A 25,548-nucleotide genomic window follows, 5' to 3' on the forward strand; every position below is an offset into this window, starting at 1 on the left:
AAGGGTTTATTTGGTAATGGTTTTTAGAGCAATTATGAAAAATAAAAAATTTAAACACACATAAATTTTTGTTTGGAGATTCAAATTTAAAAATATTTTTTTTGAATTTATTTTTCATAAAGATTCATAAAATATTATCCATCGTTTTAATTGTTATTTAGAGCACCCTGAACAAAATTGAAAAGTTATTAATCTTATTTAAAATAATATTTTTTTCCTACAAAAGTTTTGCTAAACATATTTTCTAATCTATAAAATTATTTTTTATTTTATGGAATAGAAAATTGTGTTCCAAACGGGCCCTAAAATTTCTCAGGCACTTGAGAGCACGCACGTGGGGTGGGAGTGGCCTGTTATCCTTCTTGCTTTTCCTCGATAAGAAAGATATTTCCGGTCCTCACAAAAATCCCCTGAGACTCACTCTCACACTATTTCCCGCTCCAAGCCACTGCGATTCCCAGCCCTCCATTTCTAGGGCTTTGTTTCTTCCCTTGAAACCTCTCTCCATACGGGAACTTCTAGGGTTTTTTTTTTTTTTTTTTTCATACGCTTTCTTGCAGACCAAACAAAATTGTTGCAGAATACATGGCTGCTTTTAGTGCACTTTCTAGCTGTCCGTACACTCTCCCTTACCGGCCAAAACCTAGCAACCGTTCCATTTTGTGCCGTATGGGCTCTGCTCCCACTTCTGTAGGTAATGTGAAAGTCGATTTATTGGTGAGAGAAAAATGGAGGCAACAATGTGAAAGTTGGAGTTTTTGAATCTTCTTGTGGTTTTAGGTTTTTCGGATTATAAATAGTGAGAAGTAGGGGATTTTTAAGTTTGGTTTTCCCAGCGACCAAACAGGAGGGGAAGCAATTTGAATAGAAGTTTTGTTATTGCATTTTCGCGTGCTGTTGTGGTGCTCAGTGAACTGTCTTTCTTGTTTGTTTGATTGTTCGGTTTTCTATTGATGTGAACTAGCTTCTCTCAGCTGAATCCACCGGATAAGGATTATTATCTGCCCTTCTGTTTGGCTTCTGGGAAAATGGAGGAAAAGAAAAAAAAAAAGTTAAAAATGATTATTTTTTCTGTTGTTTTGGTCAAAGAAAAATTGGAAGATTTGGAACTTATTTCAACTCGGTCCGGTAGTTGTATTAGGTTAGTTGAATGGAGGTGGATAGTTTCTAGGGTCACAAGTGACTGAAAATACAAGATTCAATACATTTGGTTTGTTTTATTATTCTAGAAAATAATTACCTATCAAAAAAAGAAAAAAAGAAAAAAAAATTATTCTACAGAACAAACCTTATCCATAAGTTGTATTGTCTTTACTTTTCTTCACGTATTAAATGATTTCTTGAATTGAGTTGTTCTATGTAATTTTCAGCTGTCAAGCTTCTTATTCATCTCATTATATGTTGATGGTTTGTTATACTATCTGCTCCGTTTTAGGTACAAGTGTATCTAAAGTACCTCGCAAGAGATCACGAAGAATGGAAGGGGTTAAAAAAAGCATGGAAGACTCTGTTCAGCGCAAAATGGAGCAGTTCTATGAAGGGTCCGAAGGCCCACCACTCCGTGTTCTTCCAATAGGTGGTCTGGGTGAAATTGGGATGAATTGCATGCTTGTTGGGAATTATGATCGATATATTTTGATTGATGCTGGTGTCATGTTTCCGGAGTAAGTTTTAACAAACCAGCCTGTTATAGTTTATGACATTGAGTGATTGTTATGTCAAATGCTTGTTCTCCACTTTGATAGCCAAACAAGGAATTTTTTTGTGCAATCTCTTGCAAACTATTGTTGCAGATTTAACCTCTGTTTAAGGGCATACTGATTTCCTCTTTATGATCTTTAGCTACAAGTTCAGGATCTAATTTTGTTTGGTCAGGCATGAAAGCAATATGCAGTTTTTCAATTGTATTTTGCACTACTTACCAATTATGTTGCTGAACTTGTTGTATTGACCCTGGATCATGTGTAACTTGTATTTCAGCTATGATGAGCTTGGTGTTCAGAAAATTATACCTGATACCACATTCATCAAGAAATGGAGCCACAAAATTGAAGCAGTGGTCATAACACATGGTCATGAAGATCACATTGGTGCGTTGCCTTGGGTAAAGTTTCCTTCCACTTCTTGCAATTGTCATTTCAACTGGATATCTCTCTCTTTCTCTCTCTCTCTCTGTGCATATATATATACACACCAGCATCAGCGTAGCACAAAGACATGAAAGGCCATCCTACTATCATATGGCTCCATAATGCTACTTCATATTAAAATGAGATAAATCTCAGAGAGATTAAATTTTCCAGTCCACCAAAGTTTCCACATTTGTTTATAGGCAAGTGAAAATGTAACAAAAAGCGCCTAATGGAGAAGAGGTGCACCGCACCCTATTTTCACTGGGGTATACAAGACACTGGAATTTTATTCATATTTGTAGAGATGTAGAAGTTTTAGGTGCTATGTCCATTTAATATACTTGATACTTATTAGATAACAAATATCTGCCTCGTTTAATGTAGTATCCTTCCATAGACACGTGATCACAAGACTTGTTGACTGAAATATCTACTCTATAAGGTTCAAAAATGTTGATGAGCTCACAAGCTATCCACAAAAGTAAAAAAGTGAAATGATTTTGCTGAAATCCAGAAGCTAAACAATTGATAGTAGCCCTGAACTAAAATCATTCCTGAATAATGTATTCAACTATTTATTGATCTAGGATTCTTCAGGAAATTTGCAGTCAGTGGAGCTGCATCATTTAATTTGGTTGTATGGATTAGTGAATGCCTCATTAATGTTATCTTTCAAGTATTTTGCCCCTAGTGTGTTTTTGTCAACTCATTGTTGTCACTTGTTTCATCTCTATTTGAGCAGGTTATCCCAGCTTTGGATTCCCATACGCCAATATTTGCATCATCCTTCACAATGGAGGTAGGTGGTGTTGTTTTTCAAATTTATGTTCCTTTTTGTTTTTAAAAATGTTTCATTTTTTTTAGGAAGACACCCATGTTAAAATACAAAGAAGAATGGCTGAAGAAAAGTTACAAATACACACACACACACATTATGGGATTCACTATTGCAGTCTTGGCCTCTAGTGCTAATCCTTTTCTGAAGAAAAGTTACGAATACACACACACACATTTTAAACTTGACATAACAAATAATATTTTTTTCCAAATGCCAATCCTTGTCTTTCTCTTTTTGATTGTTTTAATGCCTGCTATACACGATCGTGTTAGATGCTTGCATGATCAAGAAGCCAACACAGGGTGTATCTTGGTATTTGTAATTTCTTCATCTTGGTTCGGAAACATGATATTCTATTTCTTTCTTAACAGCTTATTAAAAAGCGTTTGAAGGAGTTTGGAATCTTTGTTCCATCTAGGCTTAAGGTGTTTAGAACAAGGAAGAAATTCATTGCTGGTCCATTTGAAATAGAGCCTATCAGGGTCACCCACTCTATTCCTGATTGTTGTGGATTGGTTATACGCTGTGCTGATGGTACAATTCTTCATACTGGGGACTGGAAGGTAACTTTACATGTAGTGATATATTCTCCTCTTACCTACATTCATTTATTAAACTACATTGGATGTTTACTTTCAACAGATTGATGAGTCCCCCTTAGATGGGAAAGTTTTTGATCGTGAAGCTCTAGAGGAACTCTCAAAAGAGGGAGTAACTTTGGTAAGTCTGCTGGATCTACATATTATAGTCTACCCATATGTCATAGGAGGGCACCATCATTTTTCGTTCCTTCTGTTAAGAGAGAGAGAGAGAGATGTTGTTTGGGTTGGGGGTGTTTGTTGTTTCAGTTGCATTAAAATCATGAAGGGGAATGTGTAATAGCTTTTGTCATTTTTAAGATTGTAGTATGTGTTTGATACAAAGTTTTTTATTGTGCTGCAAACATGAAAAAACCCACATTTTCTAGAACCATCTTATGAACATTTTTTTTTGATAGGCAAAGGCACAGAAGAAGGATATATTAATAAGAACCATCTTATGAACATGCTATTCCATTGTGCCAAATCCAGCCACAATTTAGTGTTATTTTGTTTTTTGTCCTTAGGGTTTAGGGTTTGAGAGCTTTACACCAAGCACTTGCATGGAAATCTGGATTCATTATGTTTCTTGCCAGTTGAGTCCTCAAGGAGTATCTTGTCTTTCTTGGCTTACTGCATCTTTCAATTCCTATGTTTTCACTATGATATTTACCTAGAGCCTCGAGCTTTAGTTCTATCATGGATATAATCAACCGCAATATGAATTTATAATTTTCATTTGAAATGTTCTTAGAAAAATGAAGCAAACATGAAATTGATCAATAAATTCACTATGCTTTCAGATGATGAGTGACTCAACCAATGTACTCTCCCCTGGAAGGACAATTAGTGAGACTGTTGTAGCAGATGCACTATTGAGACATATTTCATCTGCTAAAGGAAGGGTTATAACTACTCAGTTTGCATCAAATATACATCGCCTTGGAAGTGTGAAAGCTGCAGCTGATTTAACAGGCAGAAAGTTGGTATGTTTTCCCCAGCTTTTCTACATGTCATACTACGGTTTCTTTTCCATGTTTAGAAGTCTTGCACCTTACAATTTCACTAAGAGAATATGCATCCTGGCTTTATGATATTCTGGCCACTGTATTAGGTATTTGTTGGTATGTCCTTGAGGACATATCTGGATGCAGCATGGAAGGATGGGAAGGCACCAATTGATCCATCGACATTGGTAATAACCGTTGACACTTCTTTCCCATTTCGGTTGTTTCTCCTGTGTAGTTTTCAATGCTCATCTGCTAGGTGTTATTTTGAACTAGGGTGTCCACCTTAGAGATATCCACTAGTTGATCCCAGTCTTCATGTAGCAAGTGTAGTCCTCCTTAAGGCATTGCACAAACTTGTAAGGGCCGCCCCCTTAGTTAACATATCTGCAAACTGATCCCCATTCTTCATATATCGAATACAAAATCAAGCCCAAGCTAAGCTTTTCTTTGATGAAGTGTCTAGCAATTTCAGTATGCTTCATCCTGTAACAATGCAACCCATGCATTTTCTAGATTTTCTATTGACATCTTTAGTTAGAGTAGCTCTTGCACATCTTTCTCCAACTCTCCACTTGGAAAGCATTCTTCATGCCAAATAGCTATTAGAGACCAACCAAAATTTCCTGGCAGAGAAAGCAAAACACAAAATGAAATTCATCTTTGATACCAGGGTAATGTCCCTGGTAGACAATCCCATATGTTTGAGTGAAACCCTTGGCTACTAATAGGCACAATCATATTTTATACCATGGTCAATATGTATGGCTTCGGTAGTGCGACTGTTATCTGCAAAAGTTGTAGTTAGAATCTGCATATCTGTGGCTGATATATTTCATAGTCTTTGAACTCCGCAACCGTGTTCTGTTTGTTCTTATTTTGATTATATGCAACTAGAGTATGACATGTTGCTTCATATTGTCCAATATTCATCAATCCCATTGTAGTCTGTTCACTTTCTTATTTTTCATTTATTATATAGGTGAAAGTGGAAGATATTGATGCCTATGCTCCAAAGGATTTGCTTATTGTCACAACTGGCTCTCAAGTAAGTAATCTAGATGGTCAGCAACTGTATAATTCCATAGACCACAATAATTTTCTTTGGCCACTTTAGCTAGAATATGACCATGTATGCTGTTGTGTCAGGCAGAACCACGTGCTGCTCTGAATCTTGCATCATATGGAAGTAGCCATTCCCTCAAATTGAGCAAGGAAGATATAATTTTATATTCAGCCAAGGTGAAACCAAGAGCAGTATGCATGAAGAATTTTCTTTATTATCTTTTCCTGGCGAAATACTTTCTGCTTGTCATTTTGGAAATTTTAGTTTTTGAATGGTTGCACACCAATCAACTGAATAAACATGTCATCAACTTGCCATAAAATTGGTTCAGGTTTTTATTTATCTTTTCTTTAGCCTCTTTGGAATATTTCCTGCATTTAATCTCAGATCAGAAACTAGGGAGTGGAAGTTGATTTGTGATTTTTCTGCTTGATTTCTGTCTGCTGCTTGATATTGGATTGAACTGATCCTGATTACTTTAATGATGTAGTTGAAGCTCCTTAGAGAATTGGTAATGTCACATTGTTGATATGAGTTTGTTTTTGGATAAACCATATGTTTAAAGTGCCAAACATGTATATTTCCTGTGTACTTTGGAATGCTTTCTTTGGCGTTTCTTTTTAATATATTGCTTCTATTTACCCATCAAAAAAATAAATAAATGTTTAAAGTGCCAAACACCTTGCATGGTTGCTTGCTGAAGAAAGTAAGAAAGAGCCTCACTATGCAGACGTACGGGCCTATCACGACACTTCTTTTTTTTTCCCCCCTTTCTAGTTTGAACTATTTCTTGCTGCTATCTCCCATGTTGGCCATGATCTTATTTCATACTTAGATAACATAAACATTGAAGCTTCAATTTGAAGTATTGCTTGTTCTTTATCCGTTCGGAGATGACTACTTCAATTTGTTAGTAGTATGAAACCTTTCCTTTGCTTTTGGTTTCTAAATCTTTGAGGTTAGATCTTCGAGGATCTATTAATTTGATTAGCTTCTTAGTTTCTTGCTGCAATTAATTAAACTGTAAGCTTGATCATTCATTCTACCTTCCAGGTAATCCCGGGTAATGAAACTCGTGTAATGAAGATGCTAAACCGCGTATCAGAGATTGGATCAACTATCATAATGGGTAAGAATGAGGGGCTGCACACTTCTGGTCATGGATATCGTGGAGAATTGGTAAGCTTTCATTACTAATGAATATCATTTTTCATTCTGTTCCTTTCTATTCTATCATATTTTTATTAATTGAATCCCTTTTACATTAATTTGAAGAAATAAATTTAAAGGAGGAAAATTCAGATTCTGAATCATTATAATCTCATTGGTGGTAGATGTGTAGAGGTCTTCCCCCTGGTTTTCTGTTGTTGCACATGAGAGGCAAAAAACAAAAGAAGCAGATTTGTTACTGTCTTCCTGCATGATTCTTTTTTTTTTTTTTTAATAATAGATCAATTTGTTTTTCTTTATATTTTCTTACTGATGATTAAATAAACAATGCCATGAGAATCAGTTTCTATTTAAATAGAGCCAATGAGTGAACTGGATATGTCCATGGATAAGAACTAATCAAGTTTTGTCAGACGTTTAGTTTGTGATGATCTCTGTTCTTGAGGAGATCAACTCATAGTTTTGATATGTGGGCAGGCTTATCTTAATATTTTTTAGATCTATAATTATATTCTTCTTTAAGTAAAAATCTAAAAGTTAAATATATTTTTGAAGGAGGAAGTACTCAAGATTGTGAAGCCACAACACTTCTTACCCATTCATGGAGAACTCTTGTTCCTGAAAGAGCATGAATTGCTTGGAAAATCAACTGGCATTCGTCACACTACAGTAAGTTAGTATTTTCTTTGTGTATTTGGATTGTTTTAGATGAGATACCATTTACTTGGTTTGTTTCAACAGCCCCAGCTCTGAAAATTGGGATTAATTTTTGAGCTGATATGAACAAGTTGGAGTTGAACTTGAATCACATCATCAAGTGTGCAGTCAACTACACAAGTTACTATGTCTAACTAAATGTTGTCTAAGCTTGGACAAAATTAGGTCTGAAATTCTTAGTTGGTTGGGTTTCTTATCAAGTCCACATTATGGATGGCCTCAGTTGAACTGAATTTTGAGAAACTTGTCACATGGGGAGTTATTACATAGTCGACATTCCTTTTCTTTCCTTTCTTTCCCCATTGTCTTGCTAATTCCATATGAATGTTATTTTGATGCTGGGTTGCATCCTCCGCACAATGGGCTTCATTTCACATTATGATATGTTCATAGTCAGCAGCTTAATGAAGGCAGCAAAGATCTCCAGAGATGGAATTGTCTCCCCCTCTGATGATAGAACCTCCTTAAAGGAAGACGAAGGGTTCTTTTTTTCTTTTTATCCCTGAGAACAATGTGAAACCAACAGCTGCCATTTAAATAAGAAAGGATCAAATTATGGTAAATGCCGGTAATGGAGTCACTTGGACAAGGGGATAGTATTCCAAAGGTTCCAATATAAACAGCACAACTTTACTTCCTGGTGTAATTGCTTTGGGAGATGCATACAACAAATATGTACTGATTAGGATTTAATTTGATGCTATAATATGAAAATTTTGAAGTGACTGTCATGATAGAAAGCTAAATGCACTTACATAATACCATCAGGTTATAAAGAATGGGGAGATGCTTGGAGTTTCACACTTGAGGAACAGAAGAGTTCTGTCTAATGGTTTTATTTCCCTTGGGAAGGAGAATTTGCAGGTTGGTGATTTGTGAAGGTTTCCTTTCTGTTTATTTTAAGAAGTGCAGTAGAAAATTCCAATAAACCGATTTTTTAAATTGCAGTTGATGTATAATGATGGGGATAAAGCATTTGGTACATCAACTGAACTTTGCATTGATGAGAGACTAAGAATTGCATCAGATGGTATTATCGTAATCAGGTAATCTTCAAATTTTTTATTTATTTATTTATGAATAAAACATATTTTCGTTATCTGTGTTGGTTTCATCCTAATTCTCTTGGTACAGCATGGAAATATTACGCCCTCAAGTTGTAGATGGTGTAACTGAAAAAAGCTTAAAAGGGAAAATAAGAATCACCACACGATGCTTATGGCTTGACAAAGGGAAACTTCTAGATGCACTCCACAAAGCTGCCCATGCTGCACTTTCTAGCTGCCCAGTGAATTGTCCTTTAGCTCACATGGAAAGGACTGTGTCTGAGATGTTGAGGAAGATGGTAAGGAAGTATAGCAGTAAGAGGCCCGAAGTTATCGCAATTGCTATTGAAAACCCATCAGCAGTTCTTGCTGGCGAGCTCAATGCAAGACTATCTGGAAAGTCGCATGTTGGTTTTGGCGCATCAGCACTAAGAGAAGTTGTTGATGAATATCCTAAAAAGAGACGGATGAACAGGATGCAAGAGGAGGCAGGTGGCCATATACAGGTAGAGAACACTTCACAACAAGATTTAAAAGGTGAGTTTTGTTTTTGGAGTTCCTTAGGCTATGTTTGGTTCCGGTACAGTACTAAGGAAAATAATTTTCTTATGCTTGGTTTCATCATAAAAAATAAAAAATAAAATCAAATATAATTAAAATTAATTAGAAACATATACCTTTTAAAATTTTTTATTTTTTACATAAAAGAGGAAAAATAACTAAAATGAGTTTGCAATGACATAAAAATAATTTATTGATTTTAAATTTATTTTTTATTTTTCTTCACTTTTTCTTTCCTTTATATATAAAAATAATTTTTGTCACATTTTCCTTAAATTTTCAGGAAGCTAAACATAGCCTTAATAAATCTGTACTTGTGTATTGCATGTCAATATGTAGTTCTACTCTCTTTTTTGCCCCTCACCTAGTAATTTGTTTATGCAGGTGATGATGGTGTTGAAGTCCAACGATTACTATCTGAGGAAGAAACGAATTCTTCAAGTTCCAATAGTGCAGAAATATTTTCTCCCGATTCTGGGGACACTGAAGATTTCTGGAAATCATTCATTGACTCATCATCACCTGTTGACCAATTAATGGAAGGCAAAATCAGTTTTGTTCCACAAGGCTATCCAATGGAGCTCAAGAAAGATTCTGAAATCAGAGAAGTTGACTCTTCTGAAGTGCCAAAATCTCAACCGAAGTCTCCCAAGCCCATGAAACGAAACAAATGGAAACCTGAAGAGGTTAAGAAACTTATTAGCATGCGTGGGGAATTGCATAGCAAATTCCAAGTTGTGAAAAGGCGAATGGCTCTCTGGGAAGAGATAGCTACAAACCTGTTGGCTGATGGAATCGATCGAACTCCAGGGCAGTGTAAATCCTTATGGACATCTCTGGTTCAGAAATATCAGGTTTGAGCTCTTGTCAGTTTCTTGAGTTGATGGCATTTTACATTTCAGTTTTTATTAATTATGGTGTATCAATAGTTAATCAGGATAGAATATTAGATATCACGGTTTTGGTCTTCAATAAAGACAAAAATCGTTGTAGTTTTGGATTTGATTTCATTGCCTTGGCAATTTGTCCAACGCATGATATCCAGTTTTGGAGTCTAACTAGAAACAAAATTGTACTGAAACCAAAATTGAGAAGTTTGTACGGTAGAGACAGTGACAGAGTGCCATTTTTCTTTAGGACCTTCATTGGTTCTCATCCTTTCATGGTCTCACTCTGCCTTAATGTCACTTATGTAACTCGGGAATTTACTTCTCATTCCTCCCTTTTTAGCAATATTGTCATTAACTTCCTTATCTTTTGTAAACAGGAAATCAAGGGTGATAAGAAAAGCAGGAAAAGTTGGCCACACTTTGAGGACATGAATGAAATTTTATCTGATTTAGAGACAATGGCACCAAAATGAGTGGAAGAAACAACTCGCCTCAGAATCTTTTTTGAAGAGCTTTGGTCAACAATATCTAATGGAATGAAAGGCTTGGATGACTATGAAAAACATGATGCCTTGATCAGAAACAGATTTTGTATCTGGCACCAATATGGAAGGCACAAACAAGAAATGAATTGATCTTGTAACCCTTAGCTCCACTATAATTTGGTCTATCAGATGGACCAGGACGTGGATTTTCCATCATGGATAAGTTTCTTCCTCTTGCTTTGTTTTATAGATTTTTTGTAGTATAGGAAATTTTATCCGGGTTTTGGGCCAATGTTTACCAGGTTGGGACAGATCAGAAGTTTCCCCATTGTTTCCTTGGATTTTCCTTTTTGATAATGAAGTATATGGATTCCAAAATACTTCCCGATAGCTGTACGGATTTTAAGTTATACATCTAATGTTTGTAATTTTAAATCTTTAGCCATAAAAATCCCTGACCCAGAAATCTGCAGATCTTCAGCAACGTGCTTTGATGTCCTATCCTAGAAGTTGATTCTTTCCATTCCTCTATTCTGGATGTGGTTGAACTGCAGACATGGTCAATGAAGGGTGTAATTGACCTTATCATAATTCATTTAATTGTATTTCTATGTTATCATTTCATGCTTTTCCTTTAAGAAATACATGATTTGATGGCGTTCTTATTGGAACCGGCCTTCGTAGCTTCCAGTGCTTTTCATATGCAGGTAGGTGTTCAATTTATTTCTTGGCAGCAGGTCGGCAAATGGTGGGTTCCCTACCATTATAATTTTATAACTCTTTCTGGGTTTCCTTGACTCTTACCTTTTCCTTTACGTTTATTCTTCTATCAGACTTTGACCCTGTGCCACTCCATTGTTTAATAGATGGCGGTTGGTGACAGTTAATTGCATTCTAGACGGTTCGAGCCAGTCATGTCTTCTATGGCAGGTCAGCCACGCTCTCTCCTTTATTTAATATTCATACACAGTCTGTACCATTCAAGAGACGCGGTCACTAGGCATATAAATCAAAAGCTTATTGAAATTCAGAGACTCATATTCTCTCTTCTAGTTCATCTGTATAGCCTCGCGAGAAAGATCGACTTCAGCTTCATTCAGATTCCAGATTTTGTGTCATAAGATGAAGAGAGATGTTCAATTTGAGCAGGTTTTTAACCAGTTTGATGAAGATCATGATGGTAAGCTATCTCCTTCCGAGCTTACGCGTTGTGTTGGCTTGATTGGCGGTGAGCTGCCACTGAAGGAAGCAGAAGCTGTGGTGCAGCAGCTGGATTCGGATGGAGATGGGTTGCTGAGTTTGGAGGATTTTATCAGATTGATGGAAGGAGAAGGGGGGGAGGGAGAAGAAGAGAAGATGAATGAATTGAGAGAGGCTTTTGGGATGTATGATATGGATGGTTGTGGGTTTATCACACCCAAGAGCCTCAAGAGGATGCTGAGCAGACTGGGTCAGAAAAAATCAGTGGATGAATGCAGGGTGATGATTAATCAGTTTGATCTGAATGGTGATGGTGTGCTTAGCTTTGATGAGTTCAAAGTTATGATGCTATAATCTTTGTATGTACAACCTGAGTAAAAGTAAAAAAAAAATAATTATTTTTTAATTAATGTGAAGTCAGATGTCCTGAATTTGACTGTCTGTCTTTTAAGTGGTTAAGGTAAAAGAACGGGAGTTTGGGTTCAAAATGGTCTCTTTTGCCATAGAAATATATGTTTGGTGTGTATTTTAAAATATTTTGTTTAAAATGGTATTTTTCTCTCACATGTTTTGATCTAAGGCTTTTAGTACTGCAAATGGTGCTTTGACGAAAAGATCACGCACGAGAGCGTAAGTCCCGTTCAGTTGGATCCAAATCCTTCCTCAGAAACCCCAAGATCCACACGTGCCTCAGCCCACGTGTTTCGGACGAAGGCCTTACCCGTTGCCAGGCCTGCATCATCTCTGCAGACTTGGGCCTGGGGACTTTCCTGGGTATATAAGAGCCCATTCACGCCGTCTCGTGCAAGAAATGCAATCGACCACTCGTTGACTGTAATATAGAGTTCACAGAAAGCCTCCGCCCACGATGTCGGATCAAATCTTAATATTCAAAAGAAAAGTTTTAAAGTCTTTGTACAAAAATTCCTCTAAAAGCATTGGACATTACTGAAAATACGTCTTTTCAACTTCCAAACACTAAAACATTGTGCTTTAGTTATAAGTAGAAACTCTTTTTCACCGCTGGAAAAAACAACATACCTCTTTCGGACATTTAAAAAATTGCATTTGCTAAGTCTTAATTAAGAAATGAGCAAAGAGGTGAATTAATTTGTACTAATTGGTAGGTTCCGTTTGGAAACATTTATCATTTTTTGTTTTTTTTTAAATATAAAATAATAGTATGTTAAAAATACAACTTTTAGTAAGTTTATATTAAAAAAAGTAATAACTTAAAAAAATTGAGATATTAAAAAAATTTTACCATCTTAAAATTTAACTCTTTTTTAAAATAGTTTTTGAAGAGATAAGAAAAATTTTCATATTATGTTTAGTTCTTAGAAACTACTATGGAAATAAGAAAAAGTACTAAAAAAATTTATTTTTTCATGATGTCTTATGGAAAATACCAAATAAAATAAAATGTAATCAAAACTACTAAAAAAAAAAACTTATGCATTTTCAAATTATTTAATATTTATATAGATTAGTCAAAATAAGTAACTTTAAAAATAATTTATTAATTTTAATATTTATGAAGTAGTAAATAAAAATAATTTATTAACTTTAAATCTATATTTTATTTTTCTTTACTTTTTCTTTCCTTATATTTTTCATCTCTATTTTCTTTCCCTTACATTTTCACTCAAATTTTTCAAAAACCAAATATAGCCTTATAACTTTTAAGAATTTAGGGACTTATAATAGTTTTTAAAAACCATTAAAAAAATTATTATCTTAAATTTTAAATCTACACTTTTTATATGTGATTTTCTAAAGTTATTGTTACTTTAAAAAAAAAAAAAGAAATTGGAATTTATGCAAATGAGATCTAAAATAATAATAAAGTTTTTTAATTCTTCTTGTTTTAACCATTCAACCAACCATTGTAGACTATTAACAACTTCACAAATAAGATTCCTTTCTTTTACATTCATTTGAGATGTTTTTATTTATTTATTTATTTGGGATAGTTTATATTTTTGTACATTGGTTAAGCAAAAAAGAAAAAAGATTTAAAAAGTGCTCTCCTCACTATTTTTGACTCAAGTTTACAATTATCAAAGTTTTAAAAGTTTTATTCAGATAAAAATAATCTTTTAATATTAATTAATATAAGTAATGTGAATTATCACTCGATCTAATTATATTGATTGATATCAATAAATAAAAAAAATCAAAATAATTTTCACACCTTTACAACCAAATCAATAATATCATACGACACTTTTCAGGATAGAAAAAAAACATCTTTTGATAAAAAAAGTGACATTGAATCGGAAATTAACACATTAAAATGGGTTATATTTTGCATTTCCTTTTTATAGTGAAAATCATCCATTATTTTGTACTTAATTTTTTTAATACTTATCATAATCCAAATTTTAGTACCTTCATTCAATAGTCCTATTTTAATTATCCATTTCAAGGTATAGATTTTAAATTCCATATATTATTGACCAATTTTGTACTATAACATTTTTTATAATAAGCATAAAAAGCAATACCTTAATGTCATGTTTAATTTCAAGAAATTATTAAGAAAAATAAATATTATATATTAAATTTAATTTTATTATAAAAATAAAATATATTTGAAATTAGTTAACAAAATCATATATTTTGTCAAATTAATAAAAATTTAAAAATAAATGAAATAAATTTGTAGTATATAGAAAGAATTTATTACTTTTTTTTTTCTTATTTTACTGGTATTTTGTGAATTTTTCAGGAATGAAGCGTAAGAAAAAAGCCATAAGGACATATCCTTTGGTAAAAGAAAACCATAAGAACATGTTCTTTGGAAAATTCCTTAAAAAACATATCCGCTTCTGCATAACGCGATGATTTCCCTGTTTCTCCGCTCGCCTCGCTCACGCTCAGAGTCTTACCCAATCCCAGAATACTCTCAGCAAAACGATGTCGTCGCTGAGAATGTATAATGCGATGGAGACTGCCTCCGGTGCCCATTTCTACGGTTTGCGTCCCGATGGCCTTCTCTCCTCCTCTGCTTCGTCTCCGCGCTCTCCTTCCTCTTCACTCTCTGCACCTTCCGGTGATCATAGCCTTCCGAAACAGCCCTTCGTTATAGGTATCTCTGCACTTTGGAAAGCGTAGGAGAATGCGAACTCGGACTTGAAATTCTGAAATATGTGAATGTTTCGGTTTTTTTATTAATCTGAATTTTCTTGGTGATCGAACTGAAAAGCGTTGTGTTTTGGTTTGGTGATTTTTGGTCATTTTCGCCTCATGTTTGGTTGATATGAAAACGTCGGAAAGTACGAATTCGGATCGGGATTTCTAAAATATGTGAATGTTTGATTTTTTTTTCTTTTACTGCATTTTCTCGGTAGCCAAACGCAAAGTTGTGTTATGGTTTAGTGATTTTTGGTCTGTGGAAATTGGGAAGACAATTCTACACTTACGCCTTCGGTTTGGCTAATGAGAAAACGTTGCAGAGTCAGACTTAGGATCTGAAATTCTAAAATATGCTAATATTTCGGCTTTTTACTGTATTTTGCCCGGCAACCGAAGGAAAAGCGTATGTGTTCGGGTTTGGTCATTTTTGGTGTGTGGAAATTGAGTACATATTTATACACTTTCAACATCTTTTTGGTTCGGTGAGAAAACTTCTGTAGTTTCAAATTCTAAAATATGTGAATGCCTTGGCTTTGTTCTTTACTGCATTTTCTTGGTATCTGAACAGAAAAGCAATATGTATTTTGTTTGGTGATATTTCGCATTTGGAAATTGCGTAGGAGTAACGGGAGGTACGGCATCAGGGAAGACTACAGTGTGTGATATGATTATTCAACAACTACATGATCATAGAGTTGTGCTTGTCAATCAGGTGATTGTGGTAACTGCTTTGTACTAAATCTGATCACTCACTGTGAATTCATTTAATTATTTAATTACTTAGTGGAATGATATTTGAACAATCTCCATGTTTGATGGAGAGATCAGTTGATTAACTAATGGATCAAACTTTTCTTTTTAGTTTCTATAAAAATTTCATTACTTTCTTCTCGCTTTGTTTTCTTGATTAAGAAGTTCTAGGGCTGCTTGATTGCAGAAATAAGGACTGTTTTCGGTTGCTGGAACAGAAGAAATGAAAATAACAAAGAAAACTAAACAGATTTTGGAAATCTGTTTTTGTCTGACATGGATTATTTCTAGAAAACATTAAAATATTGTTTTCTGCCATTTAAAATATGCAAGTACTTTAATAACTGAAATCGATTTCAAATATGAACCGAGTTATTGTCATCATTTTTTGAAAATAAAAATGTTTCTGAAAAATTATTTTTACTTCCTCTAGCAAGCATGTTCTCTGTTTTATTAGAGTGAAAAGAGTATACACTTATGATAAATTTGTTGTGATTATTACAGGATTCTTTCTACCGCGGTTTAACAGCTAAAGAATTGGAAGATGTGCATGAATATAATTTTGATCATCCAGGTAAATTTCTCTACATATTAAATCATATGATTTCTGTTGATTTAAAATCTGAAAGATCTTGAACGGTAATTTTTACTATTTTATTATCCATACAGATGCATTTGATACAGAACAACTTCTGGATTGCATTCACAAGCTCAAGTCTGGACAGTCTGTTCATGTTCCAATATATGATTTTAAGACTCATCAACGTTGTTCTGATAGTTTTCGACAGGTACTCGTGGATATCACATGCTGAACTTATTTGGCTTTCATGTGAATTCAGTTTGGGCTCATAATCTGGGTTTGCACTTGATTATTTTCCTGGGTAATAGTCTTGTCAGAATCAAGTTTACCTAGTAACAACAACAGGCATGTAGGAGCTGAGTCTGTAGTTAAGTTTTGCATGCACACATCCTTGCAAGCATGCTATATGAGCATGCCAGTGGAGTTAAATTCATTTGGAGAAAAGAAACGTAAAAGATAAAATTCAGATGGGAAAAGAAAACAGAGAATACAAGAACAATGTTATTTCAACTTTATTAAGTGGTATAGACTTGAAAGCCATAATCCATGCAAAAATATTAATCTAGTTGTCATATGAATCTTGAATCTACTGATGTGAAACAAATTATTGTTGGTGTTGTCAAGGCATCTCTGATGCTGGTCGATATTTATGATATGTAAAGTCCATTTCCATTTTAGTTTTTTCTATATAAACCAATAAAGCATACATGTTAGAGAAATAGTTTGTATCTGCTTTAAATTGTGCTTCCTTGTGTTATGGAGAAGCCCCTATTTCCTCCTTTTTTAATTTTGACATGTATTCATCATAAAGTTCATATTTAGTGAGCTTTCATAATTTATACTTTCCTCTTTGTCCTGGAAGAATTTCAGCTTGCATGGCTCAGTAGTTGGTCATATTGATTTTGCAGAGTCTCATAATTTCTTATTTAAGCCTTAGCAGCAGAAATTTTATGTTTCTTTCAAATTCTAGTTTTGAAGTTATGAACTATGAAAAAAACTCTTTTTGTTAATTTTTTAATCATATTTGTTGGCAGGTAAATGCTTCTGATGTAATTATTTTGGAGGGCATACTGGTATTCCATGATCAGTGTGTTCGGGACTTGATGAATATGAAAATCTTTGTTGATGCAGGTTTTTTTTTTCTCATTTCAATCTTGTAACATTTTAGAATAGGGAAATTTTTGCAGTTTTGGTACCCCCCATCCTCATTTATGTTGACATGATTCATGGATATTTCATAATTTTCTGGAGTTCAATTTTATTCATGGATATTGATAGAAGAAACTTTTTAAATTCTTTTAGAAATCCAGCATCATTTGTTTGACGTCTTCTGACTTCTGAGTGTTTATCAAATTTGTGTGGGGTGGGCTGGGGTGTTGGAGGGCAAGTTTTATTGCTCCACTCTAACCATTATGTGCCATGATGCTTCCCATTTAAGGCGCCATAATTTTACTGGACCAACCTTTCAACTATGGATAAAAAATAAAAAGAAAAGAAGCTATATTGTCACTCCTATTTGTGCTCACAACTCTCTCTCTTCCCTTATCCTATTTTTTCTTCCCCTGTTTCAGCGTTTCATGCTCATTGGCCTTATATTTTTCTCTCTCCCTGGCTGTTTTATTTTTTTCTTCGTCTGCTTCATTATCTCCTGCTCATTGGTCTTATATTTCTTTCTCCATTTCATTTTTATTCCTCTGCTTCACTATTGATGCTTATTGGTCTTACATTTCTTCAGATGCTGATGTAAGGCTTGCTCGCAGAATAAGTCGTGACACAGTTGAGAGGGGTAGAGATATACAGTCTGTTCTTGAACAGGTAAGACACTTTTATTTCTATAACTGCATGTATGCATATTAGCAAACTGATGACCTTAAGATGTTTTGAAATAGTTAATTCATGCATAAGGAGTGCTACCAGTCTGCCTCAAGTGGCAAAGAGTTGGGGTGGGGATGTTGTGGGTTCAAATAAAAATAATAAAAAATGAAGATATTTGCTAATTGAAAGATCAAGGGCTGAAAACATTGGAGGAGAAATCAATAAAGTGAGGCAGGCTTTGCAAGCGAAAACTTCATATGCGTCAGTAAATAATACAGAGCCTGATAGATGAGGCACTAATGCTTATGATATCATGTTTGTCTTCCATGGGTTGACAATGGTTGGATGATGAAGATGATGGACTTGTGTTGTGGTATCAAGTTTTATCTTCCATGGGTTGTTCTCTGTGGAGCAAGTGATGAATAAGATAGCACTGGCTGAAGGGGGTTCCATAACCTGAATATGTGGCATGATGCTAGGCCTTCCATAACCTGAATGTGTGGCATGATACTAGGCTTTCCATAACCTGAATGTGTGGCATGAGGACAACTATATTTATGTGGGACATGTAACTATGTGGTTTCCATACACTAGGAATGCAGTAGCAAATTTAATTTTTCATTTAAAAAATGTAAGGCTAAATAAATATTTGTAACCAGGATGGGGCTTTCTGCAGACCATGTAAGAGATGAATTTGGAATATGACAATGTAACACTAAGATTTTCAGACATGTAGTCAACCAAAATGGAAAATAATGAGAAGGAAAAAAGGAAGAGAAAAAAAAAGAAAGAAAAAGCATAGATTTACCTAGAGGTGAAATGCTGAGCTTCCTGCCATATTTTTCATTCAGGTGTAATTTTCAGACTATGTTAATATTGCTCTTTTAATTTGATTCAACTTAGAAATCTCCTCATTCTTCATTTCATCGAGGTATTTGTGGAAACCATAGTCTGCAAGAGATCTGGAAAATCCCATTTGCATTTCTACAATGATGTGGATCAATTTTCAAGAACTCTTTTTCCTTTTCCTTTTCTTTCATGTGAGGCATGTGGCGATTGGGTTTAGAAAATTTCCTGAACTGTATAGTTGTTTGATGTCTTATGCCTGTCCTTATTTCAATTACACGATATGGAATGACACTACTTTGTATTTCATTGAGTTAACAGTATGCGAAATTCGTCAAGCCTGCTTTTGATAATTTTATTCTTCCATCAAAGAAGTTTGCTGATGTTATCATACCTCGGGGTGGTGAGAATCATGTTGCAATTGATTTGATTGTGCAACATATCCGCACAAAGCTTGGCCAGCATGATCTCTGCAAAATATATCCTAATGTGAATGTTATTCACTCTACATTCCAGGTATTCGTCATAATCTTCTTCTTATTCTTCACCTTTGCATAGAGTGAATGAACTCATGCTTCAGTAGTAGAGTGCAAATGGCGGCTCCATACAATCAATTGCTGCCTGAAACCATATTTATCAGTAATCTAGGCCGTACACACACACACACACACATAAAATAGATGACCAGTTAAAGGAAACAAGCTTAATTCTGGGATAAGGTTAAAGACTTTATGAATATAAGAAGTTGCGCACACGGGTAGACTTAATTCTGGCTTCTCATGCACCAGCTGAACAGTCCAGATGCATGTGAAGATGGGTTGAAAAAAAAATCAAGGAAAATGATTAATGTTTGGATAAGATGAAAAAAAAGATACCAAGGGAAAAAATGGAGATAACCCTTACTTTTCAGAGAGCAATTTTAAGTTTTTCTTACATTTTTCTTTTCTTCTATTTTTTCTCCTATTTGCTTTCCTTCAAACTTTTCAAGAACCAAACATAGCCTAAAGCACTTAACAATTTGCATTCCTATTATCTTCTTTTCAACTATTGATATAAGCATATCATGATTTCTGTTTTATCTATAGCGTTATATGAAGAGAATTAGATTTCTCCTTTTGTTCATGTCAACATTAAACTTTCAACCTTTTGTTTTCTGAAAAAACTCTGCATCGATCATTGTCAGAGGTATAAATGCTTTAATAATGAATTCCACAGAGGGTGAAGGAAGAGGAAAGAGGTGTTTATTGTTCCTCTCTAATGTTTAGTCCTTTCTTGCAGATAAGGGGTATGCATACTCTGATTCGTGACAGAGAAATATCGAAACATGATTTTGTTTTTTATTCAGACCGGCTGATACGCCTGGTACATTCTGGCTTCAAGCTTATTATCCATAAGATAAGTGGATCTATATCTCTTTGTTTCTAAAATCACTTGAACTATTGACTTTTCAGGTTGTGGAGCATGGCCTTGGCTACTTGCCATTCCTCGAGAAGCAAGTGTTCACTCCAACAGGTACATGTTTAAGGAAAAATGACAGACACAATTCTTACTCATCATATAACTTGGGCACCGGGTCGGCCTTGCACTAGGCCTGCAACTCTGGAAACATATGAAAAATTGTTTTTTCCTTATTTTTGTCCTAGAATGACTGCTAACCAGCTTCAGTAGTTTGCATTAATGTCATATTGCTAACTATCAAATATCTGCCGTGAATCTTTGAACGTGTTGTCGTCCCACTCCAGGATCAGTATATACTGGAGTTGAATTTTGCAAGAAACTGTGTGGAGTATCCATTATCCGAAGGTGAGCCTGGAATGAGGTTTTCCTTTTCGGTAAGTTTTATTATTTTTCTGACGCACAAGATATAATATATCTATTCATGCGTCAATTGATTTGTACTGTTGCAGCGGTGAAAGCATGGAAAATGCGTTGCGGGCATGTTGCAAAGGAATAAAAATAGGGAAAATCCTCATTCACCGTGACGGTGATAACGGGAAACAGGTAGTATATCTACTAGAATTGATATGTAGATGTTATAGGGTTTTCCTATGTATGCAGTTCTTCTCACTATACATTTTCTGTCTCTGCCTCCAAGCAGCTTATTTATGAGAAGCTTCCCAAAGATATTTCAGAACGGCATGTCCTCCTCCTGGACCCAGTTCTTGCTACTGGTGGGTTTTTATTTATTTATTTATTTATTTTAATTACGTATTACTTATCATTCATATTGATTCACATTGGATGATGCCCCTTGCAGGCAACTCCGCAAACCAGGCAATCGAACTTCTTCTAAAGAAGGGGGTTCCGGAATGCTCCATAATATTCCTTAATCTTATCTCTGTGAGTTTTAAATCCAACGCCTGTTCCTGATTGTTCCATTAGTAAGAATGGAAAATCATTGTTCTCAATAAATTTTTACTCTTTGGGAACCAAATACTGATACTTGGTGTTTCCATGCTAATCGTAGGCTCCAGAGGGAATACAGTGCGTATGCAATAGGTTCCCATCTCTGAAAATTGTGACGTCGGAGATTGATGCTAAATTAAATGAGGAGTTTCGAGTCATACCAGGGTTGGGGGAGTTTGGTGACCGCTACTTTGGCACTGATGATTACTTTGTGCCAATTGAATAAGGTGAAGTTAGAAACTCACGGGTCGATCCGCCCCATTTGGCCTACATGAAATGGGGAACCACCCAACTTCCATAAAATTGAAGGAAATTTATTAATCTAATTGGAATAATAAATAAGTAATCAAAGTTAGCAACTTAAGGCTTCCATGATAAACATTCAAATTCACTGTGACCTATTATTTGATGAATTCTTTTTTCTTTTTTTTTTTTTCTAAAAAATAATTAATGTGGCATGATTTTAAACAATAGATTTATGTGATATGATTCCCTTCCAAGGAGAAAAATTAACAAAAGGTGCATTTGGCGAACAGGATCGAAGGATCTACATACCTACACAGCCATGTTAACATTAATTTTCTCAAAAAATATATATAAATATTTAATTTCTTAACTTTATATAATTAATTTTTATTGGCAAGCCTAACAGAAGGAATGTTGGAAAATAATTAATTTGGATAAGCTGTTGAACAGTATTGATATAAAAGAGCTAAGAAAATCAAGTAGAGAGAGAGAGGACCAGGGACAAGGGAACTCCTATCGGTTTTGAAAATTTGTGCCATGATCTTCGTGCGCAACGAATAGTAATGTCATAGAAATTAGAGTCTGTTTCAGATATGATCTAAAACTCATGCGCAGTTTTCAAAAATGAAAAATTGTTTTTAAAATTCCAATTTTAAAAAACAAAGTGAAACAAAGTTTTGTAATTGAGAACAAATTTTTGTTTTTTAAAATAGGATAATATGTTTGATAATAAAAAAATTATTTTCAGAGAACATCTTTTAATTATTTAAAAAAAAAGTATACAAATATGGGAAATAATTATGTTAATCAAGCTCTTGGTTTTTACAAATAATAATTATTTTTCATCATTTGCAAAAATAAAAGGAAAATTTGAACAAATTTAAAAATATAAAATACAAATTAAATTAAGCATGATATCTTTCTTGTTATTGGACTAAGTATTGAGACCTAAAATCTTCAAATATAATATTATTTTGAGTTACACATTTTTTTTTTAATTTTCTTTAAATGTTCTAAAATTTTTCATCGAGTAAATAAATTACAAATAAAATTATACTTGATCCATAAAATTTATTAATTTATAAAAATAATTTAAAACTAAAAAAAACCAATTTAGGTAATATTAGAAAATCAAACGTTAAGAGGGTTAGAGACCAAAATTTATTTTGAATGACTTAATTAGTTTTTTGTTTTTATATTATCATATTTTTGTAAATTTTTTCATAAAAGTCTAAATCAAACAAAAATTAATATGTTAGATTCATTAACGAGTTTAATGGTTTTTAAAAATAATGTTAAACTTAAATAGTGATCCAATTAATACAAGAAGTTTATAGGAAAAATTAACCTAAAATAGAACCATATTTTTTCAAAAATTTTTATTAAATAAATAAGACTTAATGTATTAGATTTATTAACAAGTTTAATAGTTTTTAAAAATAATTTGAAACTCAAACGATGGCCCAGTTAATGTCACAAATTTATGGATAAAAATTAGTGCACAATAACTCTATTTTTTTTATACATATAATTATATTTTTATAATTTTTCTCACATGATAAATGAACCCCAAATCATATGACAGTTTATATTGAATTATTAGTGAATGTAATCATTTTTAAAAATAATTTAAGATTTAAAAAACTTATTCAATTAATTGCATATTAAATCAAAGCATTTTAAAATACTTTGCCCATAATTGAGTATTATATGTGTACATGTAAAGAAAAATATGATTCATTTACATATTAAAAAAAGTTAAATTCTATTTATTTTGAAATCCATTTTAAATAAAATAAGTATATGATTTTATGTAGATGTTAATATCTATATTTTTATAAGATATACTAAAATAATATATTTTTATAAAAAAAATATAATTTATGATTTTATTATAATATTATATTTCATATTTTACTAAAAAACTATTTATTTTTTTAATTTATTTGTAATTACAAAACTATTTTTATTTTTATTAAAACTTGGATTGAATTTAATTAATATTATATTATAAATTGAATTTACAATATTTTGACAAAATCAAAATAGAAAAATTATTTTTAAAATCAATTATCCAAACAAGCTTTTTGTTATTTATTTTTTGAAAAATATTTTAAAAAACAACTTGTCAAACACCCTTAATTTTATAAAATAGTAAAAAAAAAAATAACTTAAAAACAATATTTAAAAAATATGCAAAACCAAGTATTCTTGAGGATGTGAGCAGAAAAGAGTGATTAAAAAAAATGCTAATAAGACCTTTTTTGGAAACTTTGTTAGAGAACATGTTTTTATCCCGATGAAAAAAAATAGATAAATACGTTTGACAACTAGAACATTATTTTTTGTTTTCTATTCCTGAAAACAGAAAATCGAATGTTTTGATATAACATTTTTTTTAATTGTTTCATAAGATTGTTTAAAAAATAATTATATAAATATGAAAAATAATTAAAAATAAATAAAATTCTAAATATAAAAATATATCTAGAAACATTGAAAATAAGTTAAAAGCGTTTGAAATTCTCAAACAATTTTTTTTTTTCTACACAATATTAAAAAAATAATTTTAAAACATTGCTCTTAACAACTATTTTCAGAATTGTTTTTGAAAATGGTCATTTTCAAAGAGTAATTAAAAAAAAAGTTAGTAAGACCTGTTTTGCAAACTGTCTTGGAGAACATGTTTTTATTCTCTAGAAAAAAATTAGATAAATACATTTGACAGTAGATATAAAATTTTTGAAATTCTTAAACAAATTTTTTTTTCTACACTGTGTTAAAAAATAATTTTAAAACATTATTCTTAAAAACTATTTTATAAATTTTTTTTTGAAAACTGTCATCGAACTGGACTAAGATTGTGATGCATGGTGACTAATTAATGGTAAATAATTACAATGGTACCGACTCTTCTTTCATACATAAACTGAATGATAAGTAATAACTATGCTGAGCGGGAAGTTGGGTGCACCTTGATCCCTTACAAAATCTAGGGTTATTCAATGGGTTATTAGGTTATAAGAAATAACCCTCATATTTGCAAATATATTAACCAAATAACCCTACGTTGTATGGGCGAGATGAGAGTATCGACGCGTTGTATGGGCGATGAGAGTATTGACGCGTTGTATGGGCGAGATGAGAGTATTGACGCGTTGTCTGATGTGAACCTTTGGGTTTTAGGTAGAAAGTAGACCACCACACCTTTATGTATTTTTATATTGTTTCCTATTTAATTTAATGGCCATTGGTTTCGGGTTAAGTCACAGTCCTGATCGTGGGCACCACCAGCCCGTGGATTGTCTGAAGAATCTGGAATTCGTTGCTATTGGACAAAACAAACTAAAGTTGGGTTTTCGTTGGATCTTGCTGTAACATACTTTCAACCATTTTAATTTTTCCAATAAAAATACACTTACTTTATCATTGTTATTCATTACTTCTCCGTCTCTGGACTTACTACACCGGGATATCCTTTGTACGTATACATGTCCCTTTCAGAAAAAGCAAAAGTGGTCTTCTTTTTGGTTTTTATGGGTTTGCCATGAGAGAGCTCCTGTGCCGCGCCGTCTTCTCATTCTCCTTCACCCTGTTTTGGTGAAAAAGTTGCCCTACTGGAATAATAGTTTTGCTTTTACACTTTTCCAATATGGAAACCTATCACGTCCTAGAAAGATATGCCCATAATAGAAAGTACTCCTTTTCGTTTTGTATTTCAATATGATCTCCAGTGTTCTCATGAATACAAATAGTTAGTTTTCGTGTGACCACAGGGAGTTGTTGGTTTTCTCGAGTACACGGGTGTTCCCATCTTTCCCGCAGCGGAGGTGGCCACTGCCCAAATCACCCATGAACTCTCTATCTACTTAATTTGGTGCACCACCAGCCAAGTAATTGATAATCCAAGTTTTATGTATGTTCTTTTCCTAGTCTATTTTTTGAGTTAAAAATAGTACGGAGATGTATGTAAGTATGCATGTAGCCCTCCCAATCCCCTTCTCCCTTGTCCAAATTACCATGCTTTGATGAAGTTATGATATGAATTAATTGATTAAAAGGATAAAATAATCTTAA

At 33.4% G+C, this 25,548-nt stretch overlaps 3 protein-coding genes across 6 annotated transcripts; all 3 read left to right on the top strand.

Moving 5' to 3' along the window:
* The first annotated feature begins 396 nt into the window (after nt 1–396).
* LOC117904621 (ribonuclease J) lies at nt 397–10,868 on the top strand. Of its 3 annotated transcripts, XM_034817314.1 has the most exons (17): nt 397–694; nt 1,436–1,664; nt 1,981–2,104; nt 2,875–2,931; nt 3,342–3,533; nt 3,613–3,690; nt 4,352–4,534; nt 4,663–4,743; nt 5,538–5,603; nt 5,705–5,797; nt 6,675–6,800; nt 7,347–7,460; nt 8,277–8,372; nt 8,457–8,554; nt 8,643–9,091; nt 9,500–9,969; nt 10,383–10,868. In XM_034817314.1, the coding sequence occupies exons 1-17, from the start codon at nt 586–588 to the stop codon at nt 10,476–10,478; spliced, it is 2,661 nt and encodes an 886-aa protein (XP_034673205.1). In that variant the 5' UTR covers nt 397–585; the 3' UTR covers nt 10,479–10,868. The 3 variants fall into 3 exon arrangements, with proteins under 3 accessions (XP_034673205.1, XP_034673206.1, XP_034673207.1); XM_034817315.1 differs by lacking the exon at nt 5,705–5,797; XM_034817316.1 differs by lacking the exons at nt 397–694; nt 1,436–1,664 and having other exon boundaries at nt 1,987–2,090.
* Nucleotides 10,869–11,019: 151 nt separating this feature from the next.
* LOC117904622 (putative calcium-binding protein CML19) lies at nt 11,020–12,173 on the top strand. Its single transcript, XM_034817317.1, has 3 exons — nt 11,020–11,238; nt 11,357–11,420; nt 11,557–12,173. Exons 2-3 carry the CDS (start codon nt 11,405–11,407, stop codon nt 12,042–12,044), a joined length of 504 nt encoding a protein of 167 aa, XP_034673208.1. The 5' UTR covers nt 11,020–11,238; nt 11,357–11,404; the 3' UTR covers nt 12,045–12,173.
* Nucleotides 12,174–14,537: 2,364 nt separating this feature from the next.
* On the top strand, nt 14,538–21,653 carry LOC117904945 (uridine kinase-like protein 1, chloroplastic). Of its 2 annotated transcripts, none has more exons than XM_034817774.1 (14): nt 14,538–14,781; nt 15,449–15,540; nt 16,083–16,152; nt 16,248–16,366; nt 17,193–17,289; nt 17,894–17,973; nt 19,141–19,335; nt 20,098–20,181; nt 20,271–20,331; nt 20,562–20,622; nt 20,727–20,820; nt 20,918–20,990; nt 21,077–21,159; nt 21,287–21,653. In XM_034817774.1, the coding sequence occupies exons 1-14, from the start codon at nt 14,610–14,612 to the stop codon at nt 21,449–21,451; spliced, it is 1,446 nt and encodes a 481-aa protein (XP_034673665.1). In that variant the 5' UTR covers nt 14,538–14,609; the 3' UTR covers nt 21,452–21,653. The 2 variants fall into 2 exon arrangements, with proteins under 2 accessions (XP_034673665.1, XP_034673666.1); XM_034817775.1 differs by having other exon boundaries at nt 19,195–19,335.
* Nucleotides 21,654–25,548: the final 3,895 nt, after the last annotated feature.

The sequence above is a fragment of the Vitis riparia genome, chromosome 17 (assembly GCF_004353265.1).
Source record: "Vitis riparia cultivar Riparia Gloire de Montpellier isolate 1030 chromosome 17, EGFV_Vit.rip_1.0, whole genome shotgun sequence".
NCBI lineage: Eukaryota > Viridiplantae > Streptophyta > Magnoliopsida > Vitales > Vitaceae > Vitis > Vitis riparia.

Excerpts from the sequence above, each read along its gene's own strand:
- LOC117904621 (XM_034817314.1), top strand. The coding sequence starts at position 586 with ATGGCTGCTTTTAGTGCACTTTCTAGCTGTCCGTACACTCTCCCTTAC. Across the intron at positions 2,932-3,341 it reads CATCATCCTTCACAATGGAG|CTTATTAAAAAGCGTTTGAA; the intron begins GTAGGTGGTGTT and ends CTTTCTTAACAG. Across the intron at positions 4,744-5,537 it reads CAATTGATCCATCGACATTG|GTGAAAGTGGAAGATATTGA; the intron begins GTAATAACCGTT and ends TTTATTATATAG.
- LOC117904945 (XM_034817774.1), top strand. The coding sequence starts at position 14,610 with ATGTCGTCGCTGAGAATGTATAATGCGATGGAGACTGCCTCCGGTGCC. Across the intron at positions 19,336-20,097 it reads TTATTCACTCTACATTCCAG|ATAAGGGGTATGCATACTCT; the intron begins GTATTCGTCATA and ends CCTTTCTTGCAG. Across the intron at positions 20,821-20,917 it reads ACGGTGATAACGGGAAACAG|CTTATTTATGAGAAGCTTCC; the intron begins GTAGTATATCTA and ends GCCTCCAAGCAG.